At 37.6% G+C, this 11,399-nt stretch overlaps 1 protein-coding gene across 1 annotated transcript; it reads left to right on the top strand.

Annotated features, from left to right (window-relative positions):
- The first annotated feature begins 7,465 nt into the window (after positions 1-7,465).
- Positions 7,466-10,921, top strand: LOC144020668 (phospholipid hydroperoxide glutathione peroxidase-like). Its single transcript, XM_077524370.1, is given in 8 exon segments — positions 7,466-7,510; positions 7,512-7,553; positions 8,376-8,470; positions 8,718-8,862; positions 9,183-9,334; positions 10,028-10,052; positions 10,167-10,226; positions 10,311-10,921. Coding segments are annotated over 8 exon segments (582 nt in total). The 5' UTR covers positions 7,466-7,480; the 3' UTR covers positions 10,344-10,921.
- Positions 10,922-11,399: the final 478 nt, after the last annotated feature.

Below are 11,399 nucleotides of genomic sequence, written 5' to 3'. Positions count from 1 at the left end.
ATGTAGCAAAGCCCCACCCCTACACATTTGGTATCATTGGAAAGCTCTAAATGTTCTCTGTAGAGCACAAAATTAGTTAATTCAATCATATGCACTGTGTGAGAGTTATTCAGGTTTAAAAAGGTCCACTACAGAGGACAAATTTTAATTGCTGGTAGTCAGGAGGATACTGTGCTGCTCCTTCTGGTGTGTGCGCCTGGGTGCAATACAATACGGACACAGGGATCTACATGAAGGAAACAGTCACAACTGCTCAGTAAGAAACCTTAATGTTAGTTCTCAAAGGATAACGAATATTACTATATTACCTCTTTACGTGTTGCGCCACCATTTCTTTTTAACAATCAATTGTTTAAAAAGTTAAAACACGGTGATACCAATGCCATTAGAACATCATAGACATTTTTCATTGATGTTAGCATTCATCTAAATGAAGTCTCCTCAATCAAATCTATGTTGTTGCTTTAAATATACACAATTTAATTCGCTTAGTTTTAAAGTTTAGTTTGAGAGTAATCAGTTTGAGCCTTTTTTTTTTTGGGTTCTATTATCTGCCAAACTTTTTCTTTTTGTGACGCGAGTTCATTTGAGTTCACTGCCAGCATACAGCGCTCATATCTCAAACTGTTGCTCACAAGTCGAAAAAGGCTGCTCGTTAGCCTAACATTCACACATCTGGTAATACAACGGTACCAATGAGTCATCAAGCCTACAATCTGGCAGACGAAAAAACTGTACTTTGAATTGTTTTTGGTAGAGATAGACCGATAATCGGTCGGGCCGATAATCGGGGCCGATATTTGACATATTGGTACATATCGGTATCGGTCTGTTTTATTAATCTGACGGCCGATATGAGCGATCCATTTAAAACTCCGTCTTTTCGCTTCGAATGCAGCCCAGAGCGTCTCTGTCTGTTATGGAGTCCAACTCCAGCAATGTAACGCCCATAGCAGCATTTGATTGGTTAGCCGTGCAAGAGCCAGAACCAATCAGTAGTGTATGCCGTGTATCACAGTAGCCGGTCACACACGCACCCACGGACACAACGCGACAGACACATGCTTCGAAGGTAAGTTAAAAGAGAAGAGACTCCGCCGATCGTTTCACCATGATAAGCTAAACACATTGAATTATGTTGTGTATTAAATGCACTATATGAATGGAGCTGCATTGCCTTGCATTGAATCCCCGCTAGCTAACAGTGGTGTGTTCAGCTTAGCATGTAGGCTAACACCCAGTAGCTAATTCGCTACTTGAACTACTCGGGGAGGGTATCACACACATTTCCACTTAATTAAGTAAATAATGTTTGTTAGAAAGGTTCCAAATATTAACAGTTGTCATTATTATATTGTCTAGTTCCATGTTAAGAGTAGAGTAATGTCATTATATTTACCTCTCGTGACGCACACATTGCATTCTGTGGTCACGTCCACTACTTGTTGCATAGCGGTTATTACGCAGTGAGATGCCACAGTGACACTAAATAGCATTTAGTTACTTTATATTGTGTTTATTTGTCGCACTGGTTTGCCATTGTGTGCCTTAAGCTTCGACGTCGATTTGATTGACAGCTCGTTGTGCACCTCGTTAAAGTCCGCTCCGTAACTAATTAAGTGTCTCAAACACCGTTTAACTACACGAACGTGTTCTCTTCCGTATGTTTGGCATTAGTAGAGAAGTGCACTAAAGTATAGTGTGCTTATTTGCTAGTTTTGTCTCTCTTTTCACGTCATGTCTGCCGTCATTTGGGACATTATCCTCTCAATGGATGCCACTAATATGTAACATCTACGGCCGTAGTCGGCTACAATTAATGTTCAGTGATGTAATTTCGTTACGTGCATCATACTTTGAATAATGAGCTCATGTTTGGTGTGTTGTATAACTTTCTCGTGTGTTAGTAACTATTCATGTGGACAGCTAAGACAGTGCTTGTTAATGTGAATTAGCAATGTTGCAGCCCAGTTATTATTTAGACAAGTACATCTGTGCCATTAAGTGATACAGTACAGTACAGTAGTGAGAGAATAGTGTGCCCATATACACACACGTGTCTATAAGTGTAAAACACATTAAACAGCAGAAAGTGGCAGCGGTCCACCGCAACAATGTCTGTTTAACCAAGTTATTCTTACTATTATTATAACCAAGTTATTTTACTCTACCTTTTTCTGCATTGATTGGGGCATCCTAAGTGGCAGTAAACTACATGATGAAGTGTCTTTTGACAGTTCTCTTGTAGAGAGGAGTAGCATGATATTGCTGTTCTCGATTTAAGATCCTCAGCTTATCAAAACTGTCTATATGGTAACAATAACAATAATTATAATAAGGTCTACAAGAACTGTATGGTGTTCAGGGATGAATAGTTTTTCTCATGGAATTTTTTTTTTTTTTTTTTTTTGCTGTAGTAATAAGTAATGCCACAGCTGATGCACATTTTGAATGACAGGGTTCCTCCTATTACTTCAAAATATAAAAATATAACATTTATAGAATAAAACTACAAGTATCCCAAATGCTATAAAAGGTAATGTCACATTGGCCCCCACATTTAACTCCCCCCGCCACCAACGTCTTATTGCAGATAGAAGGATGTAAAATGAAAAGTGTAGTGTGAGAATCCATTGTAAAGAACGGTTAGGGTTTGCATTATTCAAAAATTTGGTGCCAACATTTTAACTTTTACTGCAAATGAATATCGGCTTCAAATATCAGTTATCTGCCTCCTTGACTACCGATAATCGGAATCGTTATCGGCCCTGAAAAAAGCATATCGGTCTATCTCTAGTTTTTGGAGGGTTTTTATAAAACATTTGCACATGTGCAACGCCAGAAATAGCCAACCAACTACTGTACAAAGGTGCGTACACACTAGGGGTGGGACAAAAAAACGATTCGACTGAACCATCGGTCGTTAAGGGGAGCTAAACGACCGTATCGGTAGCAGACTTGTCAACCGATACAAAATCCGCCGGGAATCCTGAGATACATTGCTTGTAAAGCTGTGGACCGGATATCGCGTTGCTGTGAATCGGTTGCGAGTGAGGCTTTATGGTTTTCATAACAATAGCAAGAGTTCTGCACCGTGCTCTACTTGTTTTGTTTACATTTCAGTAGCAGCACTATTCAAGCTACTTCCGTGTTTACAGAGAGCCAGCAAAGTAGCGCTCAGAGACGCTTCATTCCCCGGATGTTGTAAACATAATGCAAAGACGTTACGCACCTTTTTTGGGGGCCAAAAAGAATAACTCCCGTGACGATCCAATGCATGGATTCAAACGACACAGGTATGTCCCACAGCCAACACACCAGCTAAGCTAAACGCACACTGCAAGTATCTCATTTCTCAGTTTATGGCTCCCTGTCAATGTCTACAACTAGCATGAGCAGCAGGGAACTGAGACGTGCCCGCAATTACGTCCTCAAACTCAAAATGAACGACAGCCCAAAAAACAAAACAAACAGTCGTGATTCCGTTGTCATCATCGTGTCTCAGATTAAAAAAACAAAAAAGATGTCATACATTAACCAAAAATGAATGTGATGGCAAAGAAAAACAAAAATTGTTAAAAACAAAAATTGTTAATAAAAAGGGAAATGCACTTTTGTAAATATTTTTGGATATATTAAGTTGTTAAAATGTGTTTGATAGATTTATTGTTCCATAAGGTGGCTTCATATTTCTTTTGGCTGGGCGGTAGGTTTATTTCATGTCTTAAATTTATGTTTCTGAAATACTTCACAATGTGGACATATTCTGTTTAATTGTGTTGGTGTCTTTTTAAAGGTTAAATATTTATATTTCAAATTGAATTATCATCCTTTTGTTTTCCTGATCCTGATTTTGAATTAAAAAAACAAACAAAAAACAATTATAACTGTCAATAACAACTAATAAATATTTAAACTGATACATTTTTCAGTCATATCGCCCAGCCCTTTGTTCCGGTCCATTTAAATAATTGATTCAATATATAAAAATATAGAAGACATTGTTGTTGTTCTTTTTTTTACACATTTGTAGATACTGTAAAAATTTGTGGTGTTTTAAGATTAATGTTTACAAGCAACAAATGTCACTATAAGTTTTGAATATTGAAATTAATCGTATCGAATCGAAAATTGTATCGTCCCCAAACTTAATCGAACCGTATCGAACCGTTCTGTTCTGAAAGATAATCGTTTTTCAATCGAATCGCAACTTGTGTATCGAGATACATATCGAATCGGCCTCATGTCAGAGATTCCCACCCCTAGACTGAACCATCGTTCGTCAAGGGGAGCTAAACGACCGTATCGGTAGCAGACTTGTCAACCGATACAAAATCCGCCGGGAATCCTGAGATACATTGCTTGTAAAGCTGTGGACCGGATATCGCGTTGCTGTGAATCGGTTGCGAGTGAGGCTTTATGGTTTTCATAACAATAGCAAGAGTTCTGCACCGTGCTCTACTTGTTTTGTTTACATTTCAGTAGCAGCACTATTCAAGCTACTTCCGTGTTTACAGAGAGCCAGCAAAGTAGCGCTCAGAGACGCTTCATTCCCCGGATGTTGTAAACATAATGCAAAGACGTTACGCACCTTTTTTGGGGGGGAGCCTACCGTCAACGCCGTGCTCGCGACACGGCACGCGCGCAGTCGCGCACAACGAGTGACAACATGCAACAGTGGAGACAGTTAGCAGAAGCCGGTGCCGTACATCTCGGTATTTCCCATGGCTATCGAGTCCTCTCGGTGCACTTGTATGTCCCGGGCCGGCGTTGGTACTGCGCGCGAGCCAAAAAGAATAACTCCCGTGACGATCCAATGCATGGATTCAAACGACACAGGTATGTCCCACAGCCAACACACCAGCTAAGCTAAACGCACACTGCAAGTATCTCATTTCTCAGTTTATGGCTCCCTGTCAATGTCTACAACTAGCATGAGCAGCAGGGAACTGAGACGTGCCCGCGATTACGTCATCAAACTCAAAATGAACGACAGCCCAAAAAACAAAACAAACAGTCGTGATTCCGTGGTCATCATCGTGTCTCAGATTAAAAAAACAAAAAAGATGTCATACATTAACCAAAAATGAATGTGATGGCAAAGAAAAACAAAAATTGTTAAAAACAAAAATTGTTAATAAAAAGGGAAGGGCACTTTTGTAAATATTTTTGGATATATTAAGTTGTTAAAATGTGTTTGATAGATTTATTGTTCCATAAGGTGGCTTCATATTTCTTTTGGCTGGACGGTAGGTTTATTTCATGTCTTAAATTTATGTTTCTGAAATACTTCACAATGTGCAAATATTCTGTTTAATTGTGTTGGTGTCTGTCTAAAGGTTAAATATTTATATTTCAAATTGAATTATCAGCCTTTTGTTTTCCTGATCCTGATTTTGAATTAAAAAACAAAAAACAATTATAACTGTCAATAACAACTAATAAATATTTAAACTGATACATTTTTCAGTCATATCGCCCAGCCCTTTGTTCCGGTCCATTTAAATAATTGATTCAATATATAAAAATATAGAAGACATTGTTGTTGTTCTTTTTTTTACACATTTGTAGATACTGTAAAAATTTGTGGTGTTTTAAGATTAATGTTTACAAGCAACAAATGTCACTATAAGATTTGAATATTGAAATTAATCGTATCGAATCGAAAATTGTATCGTTCCCAAACTTAATCGAACCGTATCGAACCGTTCTGTTCTGAAAGATAATCGTTTTTCAATCGAATCGCAACTTGTGTATCGAGATACATATCGAATCGGCCTCATGTCAGAGCTTCCCACCCCTAGTACACACCGAAAGACATATTGACGCAAAGACACCTCATTGAACTGGTGCTTATTATCGTAACCCTGTCATTTCATTTTGAGTCCTAATTGGCGATATGAGAGGTGTTTAATTAGGGGCTTGCCAGTGGATGTTACACATGAAAAGGCCAAGTTTGATCATATAAATATCCTAATTAAAGGTCTCCGCTAGGATGACATGACCCCCACATCATCCAATGCCAATACTCATGCATGTGTGTTTGCAAGAAGACATCCCACTGCTTCAACTGCAGGGGATTCTAATCTGCAGTGTGCCTCTTTCTTTTTCGATCTTAGCGTGTCATTTGCCCTTGCGCTCCACACAGTGCTGCGCGTAATGTCAACGAGGGCCGTGTGACATTTTCATTAAATATACATATACCTCCCTTATTCAACTTGACTTGACAAAATCCACTAACATACGGTATACAGCGTAAGCACACATTTTAAACTGCACAACATCCAATTAAAAGAGGCAAATTGCTTGTCACATATTTTAAGTGTGGCCCTATCTGAGTCCTCAAATCTATTTCAAGATGCTGTCCTAGAACAGAAATTGAAAAGCAGTTCTTGACCCAAATAATACACAGCACAAATAATACAATGTTATTTATTATTATATAAAAAGACTTTTCAAACCTGAATCGTAGCCGTTATATTGAGACAGTGTAAGCGTATTGTGATGAGAGAATTACAGTAGGCTATGTTATGTATATAAACATGTTGCATATACACATGTACATATGTATATCAGTATCTATACAAGTGCCTCTCAACAAATTTTAAGAATACTGTACTTTATCTTTTATACTTGTTCATTTCAAACCGTGAATCTCAAACATGATATAGACTCACGAGTCTCGACACACACGGAGAAATACTTCATGATTTTATTGTTGTTATATTTTTGATGATACAGGAAATCAAGAGAGACCCATTGAAATAATATTTAATATAGTACTTTATTTTTAATTGAATTGAAAAAAAAACCCAAAGCTCTCATAAACGATGAAGTTTGAAGTTTATTTTGAACATGTCATTGTAAAAACAAAAAACACACAAGTAACACAAAAGCTACAATATAAATATTCCAAATGAAAACATGAACTCGTCCCAAAAGGATTAGGAAAAAGTCAAACTTATTTAGATCCTAACACTAGCTTGACATTACCAATATAATTTGATAATAAAAAACTGCAGACCAGAATACATACATAGCTAGCCAAAATAATAATCCCACATTTAATAAAATAAAATAAATACAAATTAATAAATAATAACTAAATTAATACATTAATAAAATACAATTAATTTAATGAGGAAAAATGATCCGAGAGACAAAGAGAAAATTGTCTGCAGCCACACAAATGTCCGTGTATTTCGCTCATCTTTTGGACATACGCTTGAACAATTTCTTACAGTTAAACGCCGCCATCCGGTGTTCAAAAGTTGGAACTACAGCCTTAAAAACAAACAGTACTCGACATAAATTTTCATATACACAAAATAATTTACTTATGCGTTTATAATGGCCATTTACGACGGCACAGCATTTGCATTTCTTGTTATTTCGTTATTTCCGAACAGTGTCACACACCACACATGCGCATTAGGTGGGGCTAGCAAATGACGTAAGAACGGTCGTTGGTGTCATCAGCATGTGGTTACTGCGAACGTCTTCCGTGTTATTTATTAGGCGTGCTCGGGAGCAGAGGAGTGACTCGAACCATGGTAAAGCATTTAATCCAATATGAATTACTGCATCTAATTGCGCAATTTTGTTGTTAATGAAACGATTCATTTAGCCACCGTCGTCAGTGCGGTTACAACGACTTGTAAGCTTTGCTGCTATTTTTAAAACGTGGTGTAACTAAAAAATAGATCCGACGTTGGTACAATTTGCTCTTTCTTTATTGATGGTGAACTGTATTCATGTTTGCACCCTGTTGTTTAGTCATGTAAAACGAGCTCTCGTCTCCTGGGTTTGTGTAATGCTTATGTCAGGATTTGTGGCGTTATCTTGTTATGCTAAATGGTGCTCGTAGTTGTACAGGATTTCCCAACCTTTAAAGCGCATACTCCTATTTTACATTGGAAAAAAAATCACCGAGGTTTGCAGTAAATAATTTCACAGCCAACAAACGAGCGTCACTAAAGTATACATATTGAAATAATTCTGTTCTTTCAATTTACTTTTTTTTCCCCGTATAAAATCTGGGCCTGTTTAGTTGAATATAAACCTGACATACATGAGGAAAGACACCCAGAGACAGGATTATCTCTAGATTTTGATTTCTTAACTACTGTAGAATGTAACGATGTATCAAAATGTCTTGAGATATGAGTTAGATGTATCTGTGCAAAAAAAAAAAAAATCTCTGAAAACAGATTACTATGTGGGGGGAGTCATGTGATATGACTGGACAAAAGGTTACTTAAGTTTTAGAGAAGTTATTCATGAGCAGGTTTACCGTATTGTTGACTCACTGGTTGTCTGTTTCACTATTGCACATTGAACTTGACCCTCCCTTTTGCTTCCTCAACTTTATGCAGTGTGCACAAGTGGGTGACTGGCAAAGTGCCAAGTCCGTTTATGAGTTCTCTGCCAAGGATATCGATGGCAATGAAGTGTCACTGGAAAAATACAGGTAAAGTGTCATTGTGCGTGACATCATGACATAATCTATTGTTATACTTGGACACAGGCTTAAAAAAATAGTGGCTTTCATACTTGGCAGATGTTCCCAAACCCAGATAAAAAAAAAAAAAAAAAAAAAAAAAACGGGCATCATACTCTGTAGCCAAACGTTAACACCTCTCACCTCTGAAATCATAAAAACAAAGAATCTCTAAATATATTGCTGATCTGTACATTGCTCTATGTTTCTATAACAGGGGTTACGTGTGCATCATTGTAAATGTGGCCTCCAAATGAGGAAAGACCAGAGTAAACTATACTCAGCTTGCGGAAATGCACGCTTCGCTTGCTGAGAAGGGTTTACGCATCCTAGGATTCCCGTGTAACCAGTTTGGAGGACAGGTAACTAGTGCCCAGTGTTGGTTTGCTGTGTTGCATTGGTCATCATTCATCAGCATCTGGTTGACATGAATGCCCGTTTGCCCTCGCACTGCCCCTTTTGTAATAGGACACAAATCCCATAGCTATTATATTAAGGGATGCACCGGAACTGTTCTTGGTGACAATATTGCTCGTCTTTACAGTACTTGTGAAAATACGGAAATAAAATACACCAATACTTTTAGGCATAGGTGCCAAACTCGGGACAGTTAAAGATTCTTGTATTAGTATCTTATGCTGTATATTTGTGGTGACATGTTTTGTTTCTGGTGATGGTCTAGGAGCCCGGAACGGAGGCGGAGATTAAAGAGTTTGCCAAAGGTTTCAATGCAGATTTTGACCTCTTCAGTAAAATTGATGTGAATGGGGACAACGCCCACCCACTATGGAAGTGGATGAAAGCACAGCCGAAGGGAAAGGGGACCTTTGGAAAGTATGTTTTCCCGCAAATAACATGAATAAATATTCTGGTGTGGCTATCAGAATAAACAACCAGTAATTTGATGTGTGTGGTTAGCATCATATTTTAGCAGCTTTGTTTAAATTACACTATAAAGTCTTTCATCAATGTGTTAAATGCAGCATAGAAATGGTAAAGCAATAGATTAGATGCTGATGGAATTGAATGCAACAATTTCTGCAAGTTAACCACATTATTTAATGAGGAGCAGATGCATGTCAGATCTTCAGAATAAATGTCATCACATGCACACTTTTAGCCACAGTGTTAGGTACACATGCAGAGACAGAACTGGACAAAGAAACTGCCTTTATAATGAAAATGACTTGGCAGAGGCAACATAATACAAAACTGAGCATTGTTTTTTGTTTTTGTTTTTTAATTCATACTTTGTACAGGTGTACCTTTTTATGCGTCATGCAAGTTTGTTACTATTTAACCAGTGCCAACAATAACTAATGACTAGAGTTGGCTCAAACTTATGGAAATGTAGACAATTTACATAATATTTTTCCTGTTGCTTCCTCATTCAGCCTCTCTCTTGAAAGTGCTGATCCTAACATGTCTGCCATACACACAAGTCCAAACTATTCATTTTTAATCTTGTTAGATTGCTGAAAATGATCATATAAAACTGATCAGATTTTTTTTCCCATGTTTTCACAGTAACATCAAATGGAATTTTACGAAGGTAATTTGCTTATTCGGAGCATTGTAATATTCATTCCCAGCCATTTTTTTTCTAGGCTAATCAAGCCCATTATTGTGACTATTTAAAAAAAAAAAAAATTCATTTCCTTGACAGTTTCTTATAAACAAAGAGGGTCAAGTGGTGAAGCGGTACGGTCCAACAGACGATCCCAACGTAAGTGGCAGTGGTTGTTTTCAAAGCTGTCGATTGTTCAATTCACATGAAAAATAAATATACATACTTGTTTTGTTTTTGTAGGTGGTGGAGAAGGATCTGCCCTCTTACCTGTAATCCGACCATCTCCGATGTGTATGATCACTTGCGGATCTCCCATATGGACTTGAGGTTGTTGTTTGTGGGTGTCTGGACGAATGACGTCCTGTCTGCGAACCCAATCATTGGGACGGACAGGTCTGATGACTCAGCGTGCAACTCCTCTCCAGACTTCCTGCGTCACCACCCTATAAGACCATATGAGAAGAGATTTTCTAGCGATCAAATACAAGAAAAGTTTGAAAAACTATAGTTATAACAGCCATTCCTTCTATGTAATCATTGCTGTGTGGTGTTTAGAGTTTTGAATACATTCACGATGCCAGCTGCTTGTTTCAAGAATTAGATGCAATACTCCACTGACATCTGCAAACTACTGATAATGGCTGCACTGCACCCAGAAGCTATTGCTGCAATTTCATTTCAAATTTATGACTTTTTGTTTGCATTCGCGTGCTTGTGAGAATCATGGGGTCTTGGCCATTATGGTTTTCATATACACATCAAGCAAAAATTATGCTGATCTATTATAATTGTCACAGTATGAATGTCAGTCAGTGTTACTTTGCAAAAAAAATAAATTTAAACGTGAATTATGTTTTGTCAGATGCACAGTTATTGCTTCATTCTCATTAATGGCCAAAGTACAAATGACAGATGTATGCAGCTTGGAACCTCTGTAAGACTTTTTGTATAGAGAACACAACTAGTCAACTCAACTTTATAAAGTACTATAAATCAACCATTGCTGCATACAAAGTGCTGTCCATGGAGTAAAAAGCAGTCATTAAAAAAAAAACAAATGTTAACTAGCATTATAAAAATAGTTATTTAAAACTGAAGTTGCCAGGGAAATATTTTCTTTCATCATATTCTGAATCTCATGTGCCTTACGGAGGTTCAATCCAAAATATTTTAATGCTTGTATAGTATGGGACAGGAACAAATAAATGCTCTTCTAGATGGCATGGCAGATGGTACAATTAACTACTGTATTTGCCTCTTGCTATTCACACAACAAAATAATAGTTCTTGTTTCTGTAATGTGTGGTCAGTCAGGGGAAGCAGTGAAGG

This window comes from Festucalex cinctus, chromosome 1 (assembly GCF_051991245.1).
Source record: "Festucalex cinctus isolate MCC-2025b chromosome 1, RoL_Fcin_1.0, whole genome shotgun sequence".
Lineage (NCBI taxonomy): Eukaryota > Metazoa > Chordata > Actinopteri > Syngnathiformes > Syngnathidae > Festucalex > Festucalex cinctus.
Note: the sequence above shows the minus strand (reverse complement) of the source record. Positions and strands in the feature narration are given on the sequence as shown.